A 24,923-nucleotide genomic window follows, 5' to 3' on the forward strand; every position below is an offset into this window, starting at 1 on the left:
TGCTGCGCTTGACTCCCCTGATCTCCGGTTTGTACAGCCCGTGTCACTGTCACCTCCAATGTCTGTAATATGAGAGCCACACAGCTCCCTTACATTACACTCCCAGCGCAGCACCAGCTCCCTCAGAGGCCCCCTTAGCAACCAACCAACGGCCGTTGAGGTCCTCTACTTAAGCCTCCTGCTCGGGTACCCGACTGCTACCCGCCGGGGACCTAAGTCAATTCTCTTCTGCAGCACACGGTGCTCCAGCTTACTCGATTCACGCACTAGTACTTGCTGCGGCGCGCGTTTCATCTTCTCTTCACCCATGCGCCAGCTCCTGCTGCAGCTCTGCCAGTCCTCCTCCACCTCTGCACAATAGCCCTGCACAAAGGTACTTAACACCAGTGTCCAGGGCACTTGTATAGTTTACCACAGTTGCAAAAAGGGAATTCAATATAACAGTAGGCATCAATATAACTGCTAAAATTTCTCATATTCAGCAGAAACAACTCTCCATCTTGTGAACTCAAACTAAAAAACTACAGAAAAAGGCAAATAAATCACCAATGAGCAGAATTGGAGCATTCGCAAGCAGCCACTCACAAACAGCATCATCACCATCTGCTATTTGCACCTGCCATAACTACCTGCAAGTAAAAAAACTTTCTCAGGTGCATATGCATATTTTGTCACAGTATGCATATGTACGCAATTGTGTGAACACCCCCTTACTGTACTCAGCCTATGATAGAGCACTCCCGTCCTGCCAACACAGGCTGAATTGGCAAATCACATTAATCTGGATGTGGGCATATACGTACTTGCCCAGCAACTGTGGGGGCCTAGAGGTACAACTGTAACCACTACATGCACTGCTGCTACAGTGATCAGCAGGGTGCAGGCATGTACAGGGTCCCTGCTGATCAGCAGCCAGGCAAGCATCGTTTCAGGGTCTGTCCGACAGGGAGCAGCTGTATTGCACCAGCAGTGGGCAGTGCAACAAAGGTTTCTTTGGTTTGTTGCAGGTCACGTGATGACATGACGTCACGCGCACCACACCATGGAAAGACACCCAAGCAGAGGAGCCACGGTAGGCAGACATACAATAAGGTAAGTGTGAGGCATTGAGGGACACTGTGGGGTCATAGAGGGACAATGTGAGGGCATGGAGGGACACGGTGGGGTCATTGAGGGACAATGTGAGGGCATGGAGGAACACTGTGTGGTCATGGAGGGACAATGTGAGGGCATGGTGGGACACTGGGGGCATGGAGGGACAATGTGAGGGCATGGAGGGACACAGTGAGGTCATGGAGGGACAATGTGAGGGCATGGAGGGACACTGTGGGGTCATGGAGGGACAATGTGAGGGCATGGAGGGACATTGTAGAGGCATGATGGGACACTGGGAGCATGGAGGGACAATGTGAGGGCATGGAGGGACACGGTGGGGTCATGGAGGGACAATGTGAGGGCATGGAGGGACACTGTGGTGTCATGGAGGGACAATGTGAGGCCATGGAGAGACATTGTGGGGGCATGGTGGGACACTGGGGGCATGGAGGGACATTGTGAGAGCATGGAGGGACACTGCAGTATATTACCATGTAGAAAACCTAATCCTGTCTCAAAACTCAAAAGTGTAGACTTGGTGTGTCTACACTTTCTGTTTCTGTTTCTATCTTTCTGTTTCCAATTGGAGGTTATGATTACAGATAAATAAATGTCCCTTGGCTTTCACAGAAGAGATAAATTCTGCACATGTGAACAGAACGGATGTAAAGTAATTTGATGCAGGATGGGGGGTGTTTAAAAAAACAGGGACATTTTACCCTTGGGGGGGAGTGTGTGTGTGTGTGTGTGTGTGTGTGTGTGTGTGTGTGTGTGTGTGTGTGTGTGTGTGTGTGTGTGTGTGTGTGTGTGTGTGTGTGTGTGTGTGTAAAACGGTGTATCTTTTACTACTAAAGGGGGGATGTGGCGGGGTACTATTAATAGTGTTTACCTGATCTATGACCACTGGGGGATCTCTTGCCAATGAGGGTTGGAAGGTAAGTTTACAATTGGGGTCTATGGACATGAGGAGGTGAGAGACACTCCCTAGGCATATTTGTTTCTACAATAAAATATTAAAATATATTTTTGAAAATACTTTCAAAACTTTATTAAATTAATACAATAATTATCATTTGTGACTGGTTTGGGGGGAAAAAATTGTCAGTTAAGCCGCTCCCCTTCCAGGATAAAAATTTCAGAACTTTTTAAAACCCAGAAAATAAGGGAGAGATCATTAAAAGTGCTATATCTCTCCCATTCCCACAGACTCAGGGATACCCTTGTTTGAAAGAGAGGAGTGCACTCTTTCACATTCATTTTCACTCAGCCCTCGTAAATAAATACTGATATTGTTAATGGAATATGGGCAGTTCCAAATGTGTCAAAAAAGGCTCAGCAGCGAATGGCTTAATAGCTATACCAGAAAGTGATATGATGCAAGCTAACATGGGTTCTTCAATACATTTCTAGTCACAAGAGAACCTTTAATACTTGCTTTGTATAAAATGCTCTGCATTAGAACATCCCACTTAGGGCCTAATTTAGCAAGGATCGCAGTTGCTTATATGATTATGCACGCAATCTGCCGATTATTTCGCACTGTGCATGCGTACACATCGCAGTGCGCTCGCACGAACCAGGCACCGCGATCGGGTCTACGATCACAGAGGATACGCAGACCCATGTCAGATTGCTTGCCAGGAAGTGTCGTTTGTAGGTGGTGATAGGGGGGCTGGTCGGGTGAACCAGGGCTGCCATCAGAAATCAAGAGGCCCGGGACTACCAAAATAGGCAGCCCCCCCCCTTTCTAGCCTATGTCCCCCTTTCCACCCCCTTGTCTTTGCAGCCTATGTCCCCCTTTCCACCCCCTTGTCTTTCCGGCCTATGTCCCCCTTTCCACCCCCTTGTTTTTCCAGCCTATGTCCCCCTTTCCACCCCCTTGTCTTTCCAGCCTATGTGCCCCTTTCCACCCCCTTGTCTTTCCAGCCTATGTCCCCCTTTCCACCCCCTTGTTTTTCCAGCCTATGTCCCCCTTTCCACCCCCTTGTCTTTCCAGCCTATGTCCCCCTTTCCACCCCCTTGTCTTACCTTTTGCATGATCCTCTGTTAGCTGGTCCGGCGGGTCTCAGTCCCACGCGGTCGGTGGCTCCTCTCTTCAGCAGGGAGCGCGATGTGACGTCACAAGGTCAGCGTCGCGCTCCCGGCAGTCCTTTAGGTAGGAGAAACTCCTGCTGCGCCGCCGAGCTCTATGGTCTTGCTCGGCAGCGCAGCGGCAATTCCTGCTATGTCACAGTAAATAATGGTAATGGGTGTGCGGCGTGGGCCGGCTGGCAGCAATACTAGTAGTCAGGGCCGCCATCAGGGGGGGACAGCCGGGCCTGGAGTCCCGGGCCCGCACACTCAGATAAAGAGGGAGAGCCCGGCTGCTCCTACAACTGGGCCAGCAGCAGTAATCCTTTCGGGCAGTGTTTAGCCTCTTCGGAGCGTGGCTGTGTTCATGTGCAGAAGCACGTTCTTGCTACAGCCCTGCTTCCGAACATGCGCAGATGCTCCGAAGAGGCTAACCAGCTTTTCTGCCCATCTGATTGGCTACAAGTGCCAGGTGCCCTCCGTCTGTCCCCGCGGCGCTGGCTTCCCTCCTGCCGCCCGCACCTATCTGTCCCCGCTGACTTCCCTCCTGCCGCCCGCACCTATTTGTCCCCGCTGACTTCCCTCCTGCCGTCCGCACCTATCTGTCCCCGCTGACTTCCCTCCTGCCGCCCGCACCTATCTGTCCCCGCTGACTTCCCTCCTGCCGCCCGCACCTATCTGTCCCCGCTGACTTCCCTCCTGCCGCCCGCACCTATCTGTCCCCGCTGACTTCCCTCCTGCCGTCCGCACCTATCTGTCCCCGCTGACTTCCCTCCTGCCGCCCGCACCTATCTGTCCCCGCTGACTTCCCTCCTGCCGCCCGCACCTATCTGTCCCCGCTGACTTCCCTCCTGCCGACCGCACCTATCAGTCGCTGCTGAATTCCCTCCTCCGACGACAATGACAGCGCCGCAACACTGGGGGACCCCAAGGAAAAAGCCGGCTGCCGGGGGAGAAAATATGTATGGACTAGCATACAAGGTGAGGGGAGAGAGAATATCAAACATATAAGGAGTGGGGCTGAAGAGTTGTTCGGAGGGGTCAAAGGCTATATATATATATATATATATTTTTTTTTTATGTATATGTGTATATATATATATATATATATGCTGTGAATTATATATATATATTATATATATATCAAATGAACCACATTGACTCCCAGGAATGTATGCCCAGGTGCCCTCCACACAACAAACTTGTGGAAATATAAACCAGGACCGTCGGCTCTCCTAGGACTTATACATGTCATTAATTAATGCTATAAGCGACTCCTTTGTTCTGCATTTCGGTTTTAATCCAAAGCTTTATCCATATTGTTGGAGCAAAGGAGCTGCTTATAGCGTAATTTATTGATGTGTATAAGTCCTAAGAGAGCCGACAGTCCTGATATATATATATATATTAGGGATGTGCAGGCTCGGATTTACTCGGATTTACTCGGTTCTTATCGCCACTTTACCGCAAATTCGGATTTATTATATTGGCTATCCAAAACACATGATAGGCGGTAGCCAATAAAATGCCGTTTTGAGATCCGAGTAAATCCGAGTAAATCCGAGCCTGCACATCCCTAATATATATATATATATATATATATATATATATATATATATTGACAGGATTAATAACCTTCGGTTGCCAGGTGTGTGGGCGAGTATTACACTCTGACCTGAAGCAGGTTCAATGAGACACCACCCCAATTACGGCTGCTTCCAGAAATTTCCCAGGCTGTATGTGTGTGTGTGTGGGGGGGGGGGCCCTGCCTATTTTTTCAGTCCAGGGCCCCACAATTTGTGATGGCGGCCCTGCTAGTAGTGGGCAGGGTCTCCAGAGTGTCCGGCTGCTGCCATGGCTTATGCAGCATCAGGGTTAGGCGCAGGCGGGCCCCCAGAGTTACTGTACGGCCGCGGCTGTGTTAGGGGCGGAGCGGGAGGGCTTACCTGGGCTTGTACTACGGCAAGGGGTAGGAGCGGACGGGCGGGCCCCCGAGTGTCCGGGCCCGGGACTCCAGTCTCGGCAGTCCCCCCCTGATGGCGGCCCTGGGGTGAACGCAGGCGCACCAGTGCATTGGGATGGTGTTGCATGGGCGTGCATAAATTAGCCACTGCGATACCAGTTGCAGCCTGAGGTCTGGTATCGCAGAAGTAAGCAATTTCTGAGTGAGGTCTGACCTGCCTTAACTGTGCGTATGGGTCCAATGTTACTCAATGTTACCGATTATTTAGCAATGTTGCCAAAGTATACGGATATGAGTAAGGGGAAGTGGGCATCATTATGTTAGGCTGCGATCGCAATGCGAATGCAAACATATGCATATCACCGCTGATATTAGCAACTGCGTTGCGTGCGTATAAGCAGAATAGAGATCCATGCTGAATCAGGCCCGTAATTCATTAGTTGCAGTTGTGATAAATTCAATATATTAAAAAAAAAAACATCTTTCTCAACAATTAATTCTCAAGTAGCTGGAATAATAAATTAAATTGTGAGACCTGGAATATAGCAATTTGGCCAGGGTATAAGGAGTTACTGTATGTCAGAAGGTTTGTTATGGAGGAACATTCACTGTGATAATAACTGTTGTTTCTGAACCGAATAACCAGGTTTCAAAAATGTAATACTATTTTTCAGACAGATTATGGATGTTGCTTTTAAATGTTTATTGACAAAACAGTATCCACTCAAACTGTGAACCTTGACCATAGGAATTGAACAGAGCCCCACACTGTGTCTTATATTTCCTACAGTATATTACCATGTAGAAAAACTAATCCTGTCTCAAAACTCAAAAGTGTAGACTTGGTGTGTACTAATCTTTCTGTTTCCAATTGGAGGTTATGATTGCAGATAAATAAATGTCGGTTATATTTGGAGTCAGAGTGAATGACAATGAGTACATTGTTTTGCACATTTCTTTTTTGTTTAAGAATGACTTATAGGTCAGTGTTTACAGTCTGCACATTAGTTGTGGACCTAATGCTTTGAGAGGATGGACCTTGCTTGTAGCTGGCCTGTTCTACCCAGGCTTCTCGATAGGGCATGATAACAGGTGGCAGGGCATTGTCATGAGGCTGAGGAACGTTTTTGCACATGTTTAGCAGAGACTTTAGCTCTAGTCGAAAGCTATCGTTTAGCCAGCAGTATATAAATGGGTTATAGCAGGTGTTGCTCATTGCAAACCAGTGCAAAGCAAAATACAGGGCATTTTTAGTCTTGATGCCCAAGCTGGATATAAGAACCACATAACAATTCAATGGAAACCAACAAACTGCAAACACAACTACCACCAAGATCAGCATCTTAACACTTTTCTTCTTGTTTTTGCGATGTGTAATGTACTGCTCCGTGGTGATGTCACCAATGGCATTTCTCATCCACAGCTTCTTGGCCAGGCGGCTGTATGTTATTGTGATGATCAGAAGAGGCAACAAGTAAAGAAGCAGGAAAGTAGATAGATCCAGGTATTTCCAGAATAGGTCTGCGGGCTCTGGAAAATCTGGAATACACAAGCTTCTTACTGTGGTTTCTCTAGAAAATAAAAATGAAATTGCAGGTATGAAAATCAATTGTATTATTGTGTAATCCTGTACTACTCACTTCTGCATTACATGAGAATCCTGTGCAAGTACACAGATCTCTCACCATTGCCACTAACTAACTAACTAACTAACTAACTAACTAACTATCTAACCTACCTAAACAAAAGCCATTGCCATGGAACCTAAGAGAAAGAGGATTGAAAAAAACTATTTGAAATGTCTCAAGAGTCTATGAATATAGGAGCTTCACAGAAATGGAGAGAGTGTGGTATGATAATGTTAACATACATTGTGTTGACACATGAGAATGTCATCATAGTCATAATGTTGACATTGACCGTTCGACATTCATCATTTCGACATATCGTCCCTGGTGGCCCAGCGGTGACTTACCTGCTCTGGATGGCGCAGTGGCTCCAGTGTGGCTTCTGGGTCTTGGTGGTCATGTGACAGTCACTTCCATGTCAGACATCTGATCCACCAGCGTTCATTTATTTTTCTGCTATCCTTAATCCCTATCCCTTAATCCCTAACCGCTGCCTGAGTAGTCGGTTAAATCGTGAAACTTGTTGCAAAATTCCAAATTAGGGCCGAATTCAATTAGCCGCGAAAAGTGCCAACTGGCGAAAAATGGATTGAATTTGTCTCATTCGCCTGTTTTGACGTAATGTTTAAATTGTAAAACGTGCGAAAACGTGGATAGACGAATGTTTTACAAAGTGAAACTAGTGAAAAGGACATTTTTTGGGGGGGAAATCAGTCTGTACCCCATAAAAAGCTTCAGTGACCCTGGGAATCAATATATAATAGTAGTAGTAGCCCTAATAAAGGTATTTAGTGAACTTATTTTGTTGCAATGGGCTGTTATATGCATATGTGTGGAAAAATTATAGAAAGCAATGTTTGTTCTGAAAAATAAGTACCGAGGTTAAATTTGGGGTACTTGAAAATGGGTACTAGTATATTTTGATGTCTCTAAAATGAAGATTTAAAAAAATCTCAAAAATGTACCTGCAGCAGCCTTGTGCGATCCCAAAAACACCTGTCCCAACCACATAGCCCTCCAAAGTACCAGCCCCCCCACACTATTTTTTCATTTTCCAACACTTTTTTCATTTTTGCCCCAAAAATGACATGTCTTTTTTGGGGTGAATTAAGTAAATTTTTTTTCCCTATTAGTCATTAGCGGGAGGTGTCCAAAGGGTTCTGAACCAAGTCCCCACATCTGTACCCCGAAATATGGATTTTACACTTCTCCTGCCTTTTGCTGGAAAAACTTTTTTGCCTGTTTTTGCCTATGTAGTTTTCGCCTAGGCAAATACTCTGGGGAATTGAATATGGAAATACTTTGAAAACAGGCAAAAAGTGCAAATCGGAGAAAACTTTTCTCTAAATGGCACTTTTCATGGCTAATTTATTACTGCCCTAAGTGAGACTCATTCTGTTTCTCTTATTTTATGTTTTCTCTTTTCTTCCAATTGATTCGCACTTTTTTTAAATGTTTGTACTTTTTAGTGCCAAAAACCTAGTTACATTTATTTTATTTTGTTTTATTAAATTAGTCATTGTCTGTTATAGGAACTGAGGGCCTGATTAAGAGATGTACGTTAATCCGATGAGTAACGTACATCTCCACATGTGCAGAACGGGTCCTGCCATCTCACTTGCAGACCCCCCTAGCCGTAGCATGAATGACATGCTGCGGCGTTCGGGGGCATGTCTGGTCACCGTTCTCAGAAACAGGGGTGTATCGCCCCCATTTTCCATGAGAGGTGAGGCCAGGTTCTGCATCAGTGGACACAGATTCCTCATCTTTTAAGTAACCAGCACCCAGTCAGGCAGTGGGAAGCTTCAGCTCCCATAGCTTGACCAAAGGTGCAACCATCGTGACCATCAGTCACGATAGTTTTGATGGTGATCTCAGCCAGCAACATCAGTAGCAGTGTTGGGATTGCAAATTCAGCAAGGAGGTGTCTGACAACTGCACAGCTCTACAATTCTGTCCATCTCTGAATCAGGCCCTGAGTTCCAAGACATATTTATATCCTACTAGCTGGAGTACCGGGCGTTGCCCGGGATTTTAAGATTGTTTGTTACTTTGTTTACACATCATCCTCCAACCAACCTCTCCTTAGGCAGGCCTCATGAAAAGTGTGACAAACTTCCCCATCAACAGTCCTAAGGTCTTCGAAGGAAGTAGGACCTGTAACAGTGTAAAGCAAACTTCGAAGATAGAAGCATTAAAAATTTGTAGGATTTACAGTGTAAACACGGCCAAGAGTTTCTGTTGCTCTGATACCAGGATGACCATCTACAGCGACTCCCTGTTTTCTGCACAGAAAAACTTTGGGAGAAGCATTCCATGGGTAATATTTTGGTAGCTCACAGTACAGCAGGGTCCTTGCAAAGTCATCATTTTGACACAGTTGGAAGAAAGAAGTAAAAGTTGTTGCGTAATTTGGTATAGTCAGAGAGCTGAGAATGCTGGCAAAGCCTGCTAAAGCTCTCTTCGATAATAAACATTAAGATCATGACAAAACATGAGAACACAAAATGCTTGCTCCGAAGTCCTACCCATATGCACAATGAGCAAAGATTGTGTTTTCAAATTAATTAAAAATTAACAGTAATTAATTTCGATTTCAAATTTTTTTAGTTGCCTCCACCGTGTTTTAATACATTCGTATGTAAAATGTCACGATCTTCGCTTGTAAAGTGTGGATTTGTATAGAAAGACAGAAGTACAGACGGACAAATTTTCGCTTTGATATAGTAGAGAAGATAGAAATAAAAAATAGTAGATAAGCTAATTCCTTTTGTAATTCCATACCTGACCTGTAGAGGGCGAATGCTATGCAAAAATTGTGTTTTTTAATTAATTAAAAAGTAACAGTAATTAATTTCGATTTAGTAGAGAAGATAGAAAAGAAAAAAATTGTAGATAGGCTAAATATTTTTGTAATTTTGTAATTCTGTACCTGACCTGTAGAGGGCGAATGCTATGCAAAAAATTGTGTTTTTTTATTAATTAAAAATGAACAGTAATTCATTTCAATTTAAAATATTTTAGTTGCCTCCGCCGTGTTTTAATACGCTCGTATATAAAATTTCACGATCATGGCTTGTAAACCGTGGCTTTGTATAGAAAGACAGAAGGACAAATTTTCGCTTTTATATAGTAGATATACTGTGTAATTTAAAATAAAACAAATTTCTTTCACACCAAAACTATTGTAGTGGACAACTCTCCTTTCTTGTGCACAAAGCTCATATAAAGTGAGTAAAGAAGGATGTTGCTAATTGGACAGACAAGTGATGGTCATACAGGGTATTATTTATCCATATTTAAAGAGTTTACACAACATTTACAGTATATACACTAAGAGCCTGATTCTGAGATTTACGCATTGCAGATATTAACAGAGATTGAGCGATTGTTAGCCATTGCTCATGCACAAAACCGTACTGCACATGCCCAGCAATTGCATTGCGATTACGCTCAGCCAGAAGATTCACTCGCAAGTTGAGTAACAGGTAGTCAGCGTTTGGGGGAGGTTACAATAACACAGGCGTGTCTGACCATTTAAACGCCATAAATTAGCCATTGCGATCTCCTCTGGAGCATGAAAGCTCAGGAGAGACGCAGTGTTTGAGAGAGGTCAGACTTAACTCAGAGGCTGCGTGGCTGGCCGATGTGTGTCAATGTTACCGCTTTACACTGATGCACGTGTTTGGACAGAAATGAGAAGGCAGCAGTGGGTGTTCCTATGTTCGGGTAAGCTTTCAAAGGCATCAGCATATTTTAGCATTTCTCCGTGAGAGTTCACTTGCGATTGCATTAGCGTAAATCTAAGAATCAGGCCCTAAAGTCAGCGCTGAAGATGATCCTGAATTGTATAATTATTAATTAGACAGCATAGTTATTAGTTATATTAGAGAAATCACACAGAAACCACAGTTTCTGCATCATTATAGGGGCAGAAATTTAAGCTGCTCCTTCCCCTTCATGGAACCTGGGAGCTGCAAGTCGAAACCTTTCCCAGTCCTCCATCATGCAGCTTCCTATTAGTCAGTAAGATGGGAGCTTATCTGGTAGGTCAGTGAGATGGGAGCTTATCTGGTGGGTCAGTGAGATGGGAGCTTATCTGGTAGGTATATTTGGCTTGTAAACACTTTTAACCATTGAAAAAATTATCAAAAACTCTGCTAAGGTAAAGGAGCAGCTCAGCAGGCATTAAACCTTGCCTAATGTCAGAGATGCTATCTACCACTAACAGATTTAGGGCCTGATTCAGACCCACTCGCGAGCGGCTGTCCGCTCGCAAGTGGGTCGATGGTCTGCACTGCGCATGCGCACGACGGAGGGAGCTCCATCGTGAGCATGCGCGAGACTCGACGAGCGAAGGACTTTCCTTCGCTCGTAGTGTCTGATCAAAGGGGGCGTGCTGTCGATGTTGATTGACAGCACGCCCCCTTTGGTGGGCATACCGGGGGCGTGCCTCCCAGACGGAGGCGTTCCCAAGGGAACGCCTACCGTCAGAAGCCGGCCCCACTGACATCACTAGTGATGTTAGTGGGAGTGATTTTGACTCTGATAGAGCCAAAATCATTCCGGGCCTTGCGGTTGAGAAACTCAACCGCAGGCTTCTGCTCGCAGTGGCGATGGTCGCGATGGTCAAGACCATCGCGACCATCATCCTGCACGCTCGTATATGCTGTGGGTGGTGACCCACAGCTATACGAGCGTCCAGGAGGACGCTCCATATTTATGGAGGTGGGCCCTGATTCAGAGCGAGCGCTCTGGTCAGAGCGTCCGGCTCTGAATCAGGGCCTTAGCCCTTATGATAACATAAGTACCACCTGTTAAATTCATGGAAATATCATATATAATATAAAATAAAAATATTGACTCCTTCAATATTCATAGGTATTAAGTGAAGCAACACTGCAACAGCTATATAACACACTTTATAATAAACAAAAACTCTATACATAATAATAATACATCGAAAAAACAATTACTTTATACAGCACAGTGTATCCTCTTAATCAATTTAGATAATTACCATCAGGTGTTTGAGTTACTGTACATAACATGGCATAATAGTGAAAGTAACATTTATTACCTAATTATACCTGAATGTTACTAGTACTACATTTTAAATAAAAGCAGTAGAAAGTGAATGTGCAATATCAGGCATCCTTAGATGGGGTCTATATAAGGTTTATGATTTCCTGATGGGGGCATTTGGAGCACCAATTTGCATTTAGAAACTATCCTAGTCTTTTTCCACACCACCTTTTGCAGTCTCCTCTTCAGTAAATGATCAGTCTTTCTCACAGTGACTGTGGAAAAGGTACTAGATGATCACTTTTGTCGGTGTGACATGTACAGAATAGAATACTAGCAATATCATTTCCCCTGAGCTTTAAGCAGGGAATCGGTAAGAAATACCGCCGGCCGCATGGTTCGATTCCCGGCAGCGGCAGCCCGACACTGGAACAGATCCCGGCAGTGGCAGCCCGACAACGCTGGAAATCCCGATCGTCGTAAGGCAAAAAATGACTAACCTAACCTAACCCCCCTAACCCTAACCCTCCTTAGGGGTGCCTAACCCTAACCTCCCCCCATTTGCCTAACCCTAATCCCCCCTGTAAGTGCCTAACCCTAACCCCCCGCTTCCCCGCTGCCTAAACCTAAGTCCCCCGGTGGGGTGCCTAACCCTAAGTCCCCCCGGGGGGTGCCTAGCCCTAACCTTCCCTCCCCCTAGCCTAAGCCTAACCCTCCCGGGGGGGTGCCTAACCTTAAGTCCCCCCCGGGTGCTCTAAACCTAACCCTCCTCCCCAGCGGCTGTCCGCTCGCGGCACCCGGCATCCCTTCGATCGGGATGCCGGGCGCCGGTCTCCCGGCGTCGGTGAAATGAGCGGCGTCTACATATAGACGCAGGGCATTTCACCCTCGTCGGCATATGACAATCGGGAAGCCGGCTATGGGTATAATGTCAGCCGGCTTCCAGATTGCATCCCTTAAGCAGAAACCAGTCTCCTGGAGATTTTGGAAAAAAAAACTCATTGACTAATTTTTTTTTGCGCCTACATTAAGAACAATTGGTCTAACCTTGAGGTGCATGGATGTGTGCTCAGAATGTATGTGGTACAAGACGCATTACCGTAGGTGCACATGCTCATATTACATATATGTCCCCTTACACTGTGGCTTCAGTCGGGCCAATTCGCCCCTCTTGGTGTTCCAGGATCTGGCTGACTTGGCTGACCGAACGTCTTTCTCACTCAAAATGTGCGTCTTATTCACATATATAAAACAACTGGAAGCAACAAAGTTACATTGCTAGATTACTAGAATATGATGAGCGACATTTGTACATCTGCATGTGACTGAGTCTGACTCCAAGTTCTGTTATGCTTAATCTGTGACTTTGTACGTATGTAAAACCATTTCCTGTATGGTCATTTCCAGAGCCCAGCGTCTCTAGTACACAATGAGCTGATTTTATACTGCATATAAGGCGCAAAATATAAAGAGAAATATGGTACATTACTGCTTATGGAGCGCCTCAGTTGTACCAGGTGTTTCCCACAGTATGGTGAATAGATGATAGGTGTACAGTATGAGGACACATCTGTATGCAAAAAGTACAACTCTAAACGAATCTCATTATGTTAAAAAGATTGTACAAAACTTCATACATGCTCACATCAGAAATGTTATAACAAATCTCAGGCAATGCTGAGAGTCTGGAAGGAATCCAAAACCTGTCGTAAAGTCAATTTCTCTAATGCCACCAAGACTGCTGAAAACTTCAGCAGCTTCCTCAGTGCTTTTCTATATTGTATTTATGCCTTTCTATAAAGTTCAACACATATGTACACAAGTATATAGGGCCATTAAACAAAAACTCTACAACATAAGGTAGAATATTACAATTTAATCATAGAGAACCATCCGTGTAACATGCCTACACAATCTATCCATATGGCTCAAATTTTGTAAACTGTGGTAGGTGAATTGGTCATATTAGTGATGTGTCCTCATACAGTACCTTCTTACTGCCCCTCCTTCCGCGCCAGGTCCTGTACGACTCTGCTTCCGCCGGGTGTCTTTTTCATCCGAAAATGCGTCTAGGGGCCGTATTCAATTAGAGGCGAATAGCCGTAATCGGCGAAAAAGTTTCGCCTATTGCCGCTTTTCACCTGGTCGGAACTTATCTCCAAATTCAATTCCAGCTGGAATTCGCCTACGCGGAAACTCAATGCAATGTAATAGGCTATAAAGATTCGCCTATGATTAGCAGGTGAAAAGAAGTGCAAAATCTTGATTTTGGGGTGCAAATGTGTGGAAACGACCCAGAACCCTTGGCACACTCCCCCAAAGGACAAAACTAGAAAAAAACCTAAGAACACCCCAAAAAATTACTTTCATTTTTGGGGCAAAAAAGTAAACAGTGGGGGGACAAGCATAAAAACTAACAAAATATACTTCTTGGGGGTCTGCAAGGAGGGGTCAGGTGTTTTTGGGATTACAGGTGCACGTAGCAGGTGCGTTTTAGTCATTTTTTAAAAGTTCACTTTAGAAACATTAAAATATGCTAGCACCCATTTTCAATTACCCCAAATTTGACTGGACTACTAATTTTCACCCAAAAATACTGATTTATGCCATTCTTCACCACTTTTGCATAGACACTAATAAGAAGCCATTTTAACTACTAAAGTACCCCAAACACTTTTATTAGGGCTATTAGTACACATCTACATTGACTCCCTATGTTAGTGCATGTTTTTTGGGGATACAGACTGATTTCCCCACTTCTGACAGTACTTTCCGCCTGTTCCGCATTCGCCGCTTTCCATTTTCACCTGGTTTGGAATTGAGTAGGATGAAAAGCAGGGGCGCGCACAGAAAGTTTTCGCCTCTGAAACAGGCGAAGGAGGCGGAAAGTCAGACAGACGAAACCTTTCCGACTTTTCACCTCTAATTGAATACGGGCCTAAGTCGCAAAATTATGTGACTAGGATGCACCAAGAGACTATGCTAATTAAATTGATGTGTGACACTTGTGTATTGTATCTGTGTGCGTCTGAGTCTCTGAGAGTCTATGTACTAAGCCTTGGAGCAGTGGCGTCCCTCCCCACGGTGTCACCCGGTGCACGGAGGATCGATATGCTGCGCTGCGCTGAAAAAGGGGGCATGGCCTCATGGACATGGGTGTGCCCTCGTGGGAATAGGGCATGGCCTCCCGGCCGAACCCCCTTGGTCCTGTTGTTACTGAGGGGTAGGGGGGTGCCGGAGGTGCGGACTGCCCTGTGTGCAGTGCCGGCCAGCTCCCTCCCAGTTGTCAGGAGCCGAATGCTGCACTTAATTATACAGTGCAGCACCCGGCTCCTGTCACTGAGGGGGAGTCTGCACCTTGGTGTCGCCCCTCGGCTGGTGACACCTGGGTGCGGCCCGTACCACACTTGTGATGCCACTGCCTTGGAGAGAGATAAAACAGACGGAGATGAAGGAACAACCAATCAGCTCCTAAATGTCACTTTACAGGCTGTGTTTGAAAAGTTACAGGAGCTGATTGGTTAGAACTTTATCTCTGTCTACTTTATCTCTCTCTCTAAGGCTCAGTACATAGACCCCTGCATCCCTATAAGAAATGCAATGATGCAGCGGCCGCGGCATTTTCCCATGCCACGTTTCGTTGTGCTTCATTTACAGACTCAGTTGCGCACAGATATACAAGTGCCACATATCAAATTAATCAGCACAGGCTCCCGGTGTGTCCTTGTACATCGCATTACGCTAGTAGAGTGGCACGGGACCTGGTGGCTCACTCGCGCCAGGCATCTGGTTAACCTGAAGGTCACTCAGATGACCGATGGTCACGCACAGTGGTCCGATGCTTCATCTTTGGACGCAGCAGATGATAACAGAAGTCGGCAAGAGGTGTCTATTTACACAAGATACTAAAAACGTACAAATCTGAATCAGGCCCTTGGTCTATTATGTGACAAAGGGCTTTATTTACTACAAAAATACAGTGACAAGGTGCAGCGGAATATGTGTGCACTATATAAATAACTGGTAATAAATAAATAATAAATGAACAGATACAAGTGACCATCCTTGTGTAAGCTTTAAGAAAGATTATCAGCCTTGTAACAAAAATGTAGCATTAAATCATGTAAACAGCTGAGTGAGGGTTTAGTCCAGTGGTTCCCAAACTGTGTGCTGTGGCTACCTGGGATGCCATGATGCTTTCATCGGGGTGCCGCGGTAGCTAGGGGCCTATAGAGGCTGGCCAGTGTATTTTTATTTGTAAACTATATATTTTTTTTTCACGAGTGGGAGGGGGGTTGGCGGTGCGGAGTAGAGCGGAGCAGCAGGGGGGTGGGAGGCTGTTGCGATGAGTGGGGGAAGAGCTGTCACTGTAAATAAACAGGCAGTGAATCCTTAGGCTGCCTGTTGCTGAATGGTGTCCTACAGCATAGTGTGTAGAGGGAGATCAGATAGGAAGTGTCTGATCTGATCTGAGGAGCGCTGATGCGCTGATGATCACAACTAAAAGGTAAGTAAGGGGGGGTACATGGAGAGACATGGAGGGAAAAAAGGGAGAGATGTGGAGGTGACAAAGGGAAAGACATGGAGGTGGAAAAGGGAGAGCCATAGAGGGGCAAAGGGAAAGACATGGAGGGGCAAAAGTAGAGACATGGGCCCGTATTCAATTTGAGGCGAAAAGTCCGTATCCGCGATACTTTTTTACCGATGACGTCATTTTCGCCTGTTTTGAGTTTCCTCCGTATTCAATTTGGAAGACATGTCGCCTAGATGGAAAGTCAATGCAATGTAATAGGTGAAAAAGTTTTGCCTATGAATAGCAGGCGGTAAAAAGTGCAGAATTGAGGCTTTTTGGTACAACATTGCCGGAACCCCCGTGCAGCCTTAAGACAGCCCCCTAAAGGTAAACTGCGTCAAAAAAAGTTTAAAAATAATCGGTACACCCCAAAAAAATTATGTTTAATTTAGGGGGTAAAGAAAAAAAAAAGGGGAACAAAGTGCCAAACTATCTAATTAATTCAGGTCGGGTCCCCATGTATGCGGCAGGTGTTTTCTTCATTGCGGGGACAAGCGGCAGGTGCAATTTTGCAGATTTTTAAAAATAACTTTAAGAACTTAAAAAAGCTTACCCCCATCTTCATGTACCCCAAATTTGATAGGAATAGTTATTTTCCCCCAAAAAATAATCTAAATGCTGTTCTTTACCTCTTCTTCATAGCGGCAAAATTGCACCTTGAGCGGCTATTACAAACCCCTACTTCCTTCAGCCGGCAAAAATGGAGGCACTCATAGTGATCCCCCATGTCTGGACATCTTTAGTGGGGTCCCAGGCATATTTCCCGAAACTTCCTGTTTTTTTTCGTAAATGGGGTGAAAGGTCATTTAAAAAAAACAGGGATCACTTTTCAATTAAAAATAGTAGCTGAAAAAAGTGCAGATTTGGGGTTTAGGGGTGCAGACTTAAAAAAAATAGCCTGCACCCTTGGGACTGCCCCCTTAAAATGAAATGTGCCAAAAAAAAAATCAGGACACCCCAAAAAAATTATTTTAAATTTTGAGGTGAAAAAAGAAAGTGAAAACAAAATGCCAAACTAACAAAATTAATTCTGGTGGGATCCCAAATTATGTTGAAGGTGTTTTTTTCATTGTAGAGTAGCAGCAGGTGTATTTTTGAAGAATTTAAAAAATTACCTTTAGGGACTTAAAAATATGCTTACCCCCATTTTCATGTACCCCAAATTTGATGGGACCACTTCTAAACACGAAAAAAAAAATCTGTGCTCTTCTGCATCTCTTCTTCAATGTCGGGAAAAATAACCACCTGCTGCATCTATTTAAAAAGTCGACTTTCTTCTGCAGGCAAAAAAGGGGGTACCCAGAGTGATCCCCGAGGTCTGGACATCTTTAGGGGGGTTCTACAATTATTTCCAGAAAATTCCCGTATTTTTTCACCGATCTAAGTTTTGCCTGTTCCCGATTTCTCCTACTTTGGAATTGAATACGGGGAATAGCGGGCACGTGCACAATACTTTTCCGCCTGGAAAACAGGCGAAGGAGGTGAAAAGTCCAGCAGGTGAAAAGTCTAGATTTTTAGCCTCAAATTGAATAAGGACCATGGAGGTGGCAAATGGAGAGACATGGAGGGGACAAATGGAGAGACATGGAGGGGGCAAAGGGAAAGACATGGAGGTGGAAATGGGAGAGACATAGAGGGGCAAAGGGAAAACATGGAGGGGTAAAAGTAGAGACATGAAGGTGGCAAATGGAGAGACATGTAGGGGACAAATGGAGAGACATGGAGGGGCAAAGGTAGAGACATGCAGGTAGCAAAGGGAGACTCATGGAGAGGGGCAAATGAAGAGACATGGAGGGGACAAATGGAGAGACATGGAGGTGGAAAATGGAGAGACATGGAGGTGGAAAATGGAGGGGCAAAGGGAGAGACATGGGGAGGGCAAAGGTAGAGATATTGAGGTAGCAAATGGAGAGACATGGAGTGGGCAGACAGCGAGACATGGAGGTGGCAAATGGAGAGACATGGAGGGGGCAAATAGAGAGACATAGAGGTGGCAAAGGGAGAGACATGGAGAGGGACAAATGGAGAGACTTAGAGGGGGAAATGGAGAGACATGGAAGGGGAAAATGGAGAGACATGGAGGGGGAAATTGGAGAGACATGGAGAGGGAAAATGGAGAGACATTGTGGTGGCAAATGGAGAGACATAGAGGTGGCAAAGGGAGAGACATGGAGAGGGACAAAAGGAGAGACTTTGAGGGGGAAAATGGAGAGACATGGAGGGGGAAAATGGAGAGACATGGAGAGGGAAAATGGATGGACATGGAGCGGAAAAATGGAGAGACAAAGAGAGGGGTCAATTGGAGAGACATGGAGGTGGCAAAGGGAGAGATATGGAGAGGGGAAAATGGAAAGACATGTAGGGGACAAAGGGAGAGACATGGAGGGAGAAAGGGAGAGACATGGGAGTGCAAAGGAAGAGAGATGGAGGGGGCAATGGGAGAGTGGCAGAGGGGGCAGTGGGAAAGAATAAAACAGGCTTTCTAATTCATTTTTAAATACTTATTACATTATGTTGACCCAACTATTTAAAAAACAGGACTGCTTTGTAATTAGGGGTACCTTGATAAAATTATGGAGACCCTAAGGGTGCCTCAAACTGAGAAAGTTTGTGAACCACTGTATAATCAGTAAACAGGAGGAGCGAGATGCCACACAGCAAAGATTAGGGACGCTTGCCAATTGAATTGCGGGCTATGCATAGTTATGCATAGATGTACTGTAATTGCATCTTGGCGGTAGAGATAGGACTGGTGCATATGTACACGTACAATAATGAAAGCTATGAAATCAAGCATATGGAAAGGGATGGTCTGACCGCCGAGATGCGTAAATATTTGCATACAGCAAATATCTGCATTTAGTTCTGTGCACACAATGAGCGCCTGGTTCAAAGATGGACGCTGTAGCACAACCGCTGCGTCTTTGTACACTGCAGCTGTGCTATAATATGCAAAAGCCACAGGAAGAGTTTTGAGCAATAAGACACCTACTGCCAGCTTCTCTTTAGATGCAGCATTGGATGGCCGTTTATTTCACGATGCCAGGACCACTGAAGCTGCATCCAAGGATGCAGCCATCTGGCCTTGGCACATCCTCACTTTCTTGAATTTTGGCCATTGCTGCCCCTTTCCCGTCCAAACGGCCATAGCATGTGAATCATGCTGCGGCTTGAAGGCACTGCGTGCGATCTCACATTACAAGATCTACACATGCAGGGGTCATGCATCTGTACATTTGCAAATCTTACACCATTGGAGATGTATGTAAACCATAGGGTTTGTGTACATATCTTAATCAGGCCCTGAGTGACCTATTACAGCTGACTTGTGTTAAATGTTGCATCATCCCAAATACCTCACCAATTGCTTTGTTATAATTTGATTTGTTATGGATTATTACTCTCTCTAGTTAATTACATTGTTTGTTAGAACTATTCACACATTGAATACTGTATATTTGAGTATATAAAGTGCTATACAGTGCTATTTTTCAGCAGGAGCAAGCAGGAAATCAGTTCCTGAACCTCTCACTAACTATGTTGTAATGCCCTGGGCCAAAATGTTTTCCATAAGATAAGTTTAATTTTAAAGTCCCTTGTGAGTGTCTTCTAAATACTATATATATGTGTATATAATATAAATGGTATATATATATATCTATATATATATATACACACTGTATATATACTGTATATAAAATTGTTTTTCTATAGCCCCACCCCCAGTAGCTCCACCCACAGTCCCTGAACCTATTTTTCCAGAAAAAATAGCAGTGAGTATTATACGTATTTATACACACATAAATGTATAACAACTCTTGTATAAACTAGGAGAATAATATTCCCTCTTCACTAATATTATGATTTTTTATAAATAACTCCCTTCTATCCCAACTAGAAAAACTGTAGTTAGTGGCGTCCCTTCCCGTGATGACACCCGGTGCAAGGATTGCTATAGTGTGCACAGCGGAGCCATGCGCCTGCAAAAAAGGGCATGGTCTCATGGGGAGGGTGCATGGCCTCGCAGCCTGAACCCCTGTTTTAGTCACTCTGGGGGTCCCCGATATGCAGACTGCCTCCGGGAACCAATTTATTTATTTATTATTATTCCTTTGCGCTTTACAATTGGAAACATAAATAGAACAAAACTGGGTAATAACACACAGATATATAGGTGGGAAGGCCCTGCTCGTAAGCTTACAATCTATAGAGAAATAGGCATTGATACACAAGGATAGGTGCTATATACACTGTATTGCAATTTTGGTCCAGCCAGAATGGAGAGTTTCTTGGTGGGCTGCATGATCCAGTCACACTGGAATGTCAGCTAAATGTCAGGAGGATGTGAAAGAAAGACAATGTGTAAGGTTATGTGTGGACTGTGAAAGGGGTTGTAATTAGATATGGAAGCTATGAAGGTTATGTGGGCGGTTCTGGAATCTGATAAGCTTGCCTGAAGAGGTGAGTTTTCAGGGAACGCTTGAAGGATTGGAGACTAGAGGAAAGTCTTATTGTACGTCTTAAGGCATTTCATAGAGTGGGTGCAGCCCGAAGAAAGTCCTGTAACCGTGAGAGGGAGCAAGTAATGCATGGGGATGAGAGATGCAGATCTTGTGCTGAGCGGAGAGGTCGGGTTGGGAGCTATTTTGAAATGAGTGAAGAGATGTATGTTGGTGTGGTTTGGTTAATAGTTGGGGTGTGCACCGGCCACTTTTTGTGTTTTGTGTTTTGGTTTTGGATCTGGATCTTTCTTCGTGTTTTGGATCTGGATTGGTTTTGCCAAAACCACCCTTCCGTGTTTTAGGTTCTGGGTTTTGTGTTTTGGATCTGTATTTTTTTTTAAAAAGCATAAAAACAGCTAAAATCACAGAATTTGTAGGTTTTTCTGCTCCTATGCTATTATTAACCTCAATAACCTTAATTTCCACTCATTTCCAGGCTATTCTGAACACCTCACACCTCACAATAGTGTTTTTATGTCCAAAAGGTTGCACCGAGGTAGCTGGATGACTATGCTAAGCGACACGAGTGGGCGGCACAAACACATGGTCCATCTAGGAGTGACACTGCAGTGGCAGACAGGATGGCAGTTTGAAAACCAATAATTTCAGCGCCAGGGTCTGCCACACGACTGTGGCTGAAATGATTGGTTCGTTTGGGCCCCCACAAAACAAGCTGGCAATTAATCTGTCCCTGCACAAACTGGCTCTACGGAGGCAAGATGTCGTCCTCATCCTCCTCATCCACCGATTCCTCACCCTCTTCAGTGTTGTGTACATCCTCATCGTCACAGAGTATTAATTCGTCCCCGCTGGAATCCACAACCACAGGTCCCTCTATACGTTCTGGAGGTTGGTCTCCCTGGAATAGTTGATAATTCATTTTATGAACATCATCTTCTCCACATTTTGAGAAAACAACCTCCTACGCCTTTCGCTGACAAGGTTCCCAGCTGCACTCTACACTCTTTCGGAGTACACACTGGAAGGGGGACAACTCAGGTAAAATAGTGCAAGTTTGTACAGGGGCCTCCAAATTGCCTCTTTTTCCTGCCAGTACAGGTACGGACTGTCTGACATGCCTACTTTGATGCTGTAACCGATGTAATCCTTTAACAGACGGACGCATGCTTGTCGCTGCTGCTTTGAGGATGCAGGTGCGGCTACAGCCCACACAATTCACAAAGACAGAGAAAAAAAGAAGATTTTTTTATTTTTTGTGGAGCGCACTTTGAGGGTTACACCACCCTTTAACAGACAGACGCACACTTGTCGCTGCTGCTTTGAGGATGCAGGTGCAGCTACAGCCCAAACAATTCACAAAGAGAGAAAAAAAGAAGAATTTTTTTATTGTTTGTGGAGCGCAATTTGAGGGTTACACCACCCTTTAACAGACGGACGCATGCTTGTCGCTGCTGCTTTGAGGATGCAGGTGCGGCTACAGCCCACACAATTCACAAAGACAGAAAAAAAAAGAAGAATTTTTTTATTGTTTGTGGAGCGCACTTTGAGGGTTACACCACCCTTTAGCAGACAGACACACGCTTGTCGCTGCTGCTTTGAGGATGCAGGTGCGGCTACAGCCCACACAATTCACAAAGACAGAAAAAAAAGAAGAATTTTTTTATTGTTTGTGGAGCGCACTTTGAGGGTTACACCACCCTTTAACAGACAGACGCATGCTTGTCGCTGCTGCTTTGAGGATGCAGGTGCGGCTACAGCCCACACAATTCACAAAGACAGAAAAAAAAAGAAGAATTTTTTTATTGTTTGTGGAGCGCACTTTGAGGGTTACACCACCCTTTAACAGACAGACACACGCTTGTCGCTGCTGCTTTGAGGATGTAGGTGCGGCTACAGCCCACACAATTCACAAAGACAGAAAAAAAAGAAGAATTTTTTTATTGTTTGTGGAGCGCACTTTGAGGGTTACACCACACTTTAACAGACAGACGCACGCTTGTCGCTGCTGCTTTGAGGATGCAGGTGCGGCTACAGCCCACACAATTCACAAAGACAGAAAAAAAAGAAGAATTTTTTTATTGTTTGTGGAGCGCACTTTGAGGGTTACACCACCCTTTAACAGACAGACACACGCTTGTCGCTGCTGCTTTGAGGATGCAGGTGCGGCTACAGCCCACACAATTCACAAAGACAGAAAAAAAAGAAGAATTTTTTTATTGTTTGTGGAGCGCACTTTGAGGGTTACACCACACTTTAACAGACAGACGCACGCTTGTCGCTGCTGCTTTGAGGATGCAGGTGCGGCTACAGCCCACACAATTCACAAAGACAGAAAAAAAAGAAGAATTTTTTTATTGTTTGTGGAGCGCACTTTCAGGGTTACAGCACCCTTTAACAGACAGACGCATGCTTGTCGCTGCTGCTTCGAGGATGCAGGTGGAATCTAGATGGGATTTGGAACCGGGGACACACTACCTCCATCAATTGTCTAAATCCCACTGCACTAATGGCGGATACCGGATGCACATCTAACACCAACATAGCAGTCAAGGCCTCAGTTATATGTTTTGCTTCAGGATGACTGCTGTTGTACTTCATCCTCCTCGCTAAGGACTGTTGGAGGGTCAATTGTTTAGTAAAAGTAGTGGTGTTCCTACTTCCTCTCTGGGATGATGAACAACTCCCAGCAGCATCAACAGCACTAGGAGGAAGTGGTTCTTGATCTTTCCCTATTTTATTTTTAAAATTTATGTTATATTGATATATACGTGCGGCTAAGGCACACACAAACACAGAAAATAATTTTTTATTTTTGTTGGAGAGTAGTGCACTTTGTGGGTTACACCACCCTTTAAGAAATGAGCCAGCTGGCCCTTTACTTATGGGACACAGGCGCACGCTTGGCGCTGCTCCTTTGTTGATGCACGTGTAGCTACAGCCCACAAAATTCACAAACACAGAAAATATTTTTTTATTTGGTTTGGAGTGCACTTTGGGGGTTACAGCACCCTTTAACGGTCAAGCCAGCTGCCCCTTTACTTATGACACAGGCGCACGCTTGGCACTACTTTGTTGATGCACGTGCGGCTACTACGCACACAATTCACAAACACAAAAATATATATATTTTTATTTTTTTTTAAGTGCACTTTGGGGGTTACAGCACCCTTTAACGGTCAAGCCAGCCGGCCCTTTACCTATGACACAGGCGCACGCTTGGCGCTACTTTGTTGATGCATGTGCGGCTACTGCACACACAATTCACAAACACAAAAATTTTTTTTTTTTTAATTTTTATTGGAGTGCACTTTGGGGGTTACAGCACCCTTTAACGGTCAAGCCAGCCGGCCCTTTACCTATGGGACACAGGCGCACGCTTGGCGCTACTTTGTTGATGCACGTGCGGCTACTGCGCACACAATTCACAAACACAGAAAAAATATTTATTTTTTTGCACTTGGGGGGAGTACCCCTGATGGATAGAGCACCCCCTGGACAACACTACAGCACCCCTTTAGGACTGGGACACTGCACCGGACTTTGGAGTGGACACAGCCCCTATGGACAACTGACTGCACAACACAGTCCAGCCAGCCCCTATGGACTTTGGAGGAGTGGACACAGCCCCTATGGACAACAGCAGCACAGCACAACACAGCCAGCTCCTATGGACTTTGAAGGAGTGGACACAGCCCCTATGGACAACAGCAGCACAACACAGCCAGCCCGTATGGACTTTGGAGGAGTGGACACAGCCCCTATGGACAACAGCAGCACAGCACAACACAGCCAACACCTATGGACTTTGGAGGAGTGGACACAGCCCCTATGGACAACAGCAGCAAAGCACAACACAGTCAGCCCCTATGGACTTTGGAGGAGTGGACACAGCCCCTATGGACAACAGCAGCACAGCACAACACAGGCAGCCCCTATGGACTTTGGAAGAGTGGACACAGCCCCTATGGACAACAGCAGCACAGCACAACACAGCCAGCCCCTTTGGACTTTGGAGGAGTGGACACAGCCCCTATGGACAACAGCAGCACAGCGCAGCACAGCACAACACTACACTGCACTACACTACACTATACTACACAGCCCAG

General features: G+C 45.1%; 1 protein-coding gene across 1 annotated transcript in view; it reads right to left on the reverse strand.

Moving 5' to 3' along the window:
• Positions 1 to 5,949: 5,949 nt before the first annotated feature.
• LOC148508617 (G protein-coupled receptor 83-like) overlaps positions 5,950 to 24,923 on the reverse strand; it is a 50,446-nt gene continuing 31,472 nt past the window's right edge. Inside the window, exon 4 of the mRNA XM_088444200.1 lies at positions 5,950 to 6,699. Within this exon, the coding sequence (XP_088300326.1) occupies positions 6,105 to 6,699 (595 nt within the window). The 3' untranslated portion in view covers positions 5,950 to 6,104. The remainder of the gene's footprint in view (positions 6,700 to 24,923) is intronic.

Source organism: Taudactylus pleione, unplaced genomic scaffold, assembly GCF_031769625.1.
Source record: "Taudactylus pleione unplaced genomic scaffold, aTauple2 ptg000352l, whole genome shotgun sequence".
NCBI lineage: Eukaryota > Metazoa > Chordata > Amphibia > Anura > Myobatrachidae > Taudactylus > Taudactylus pleione.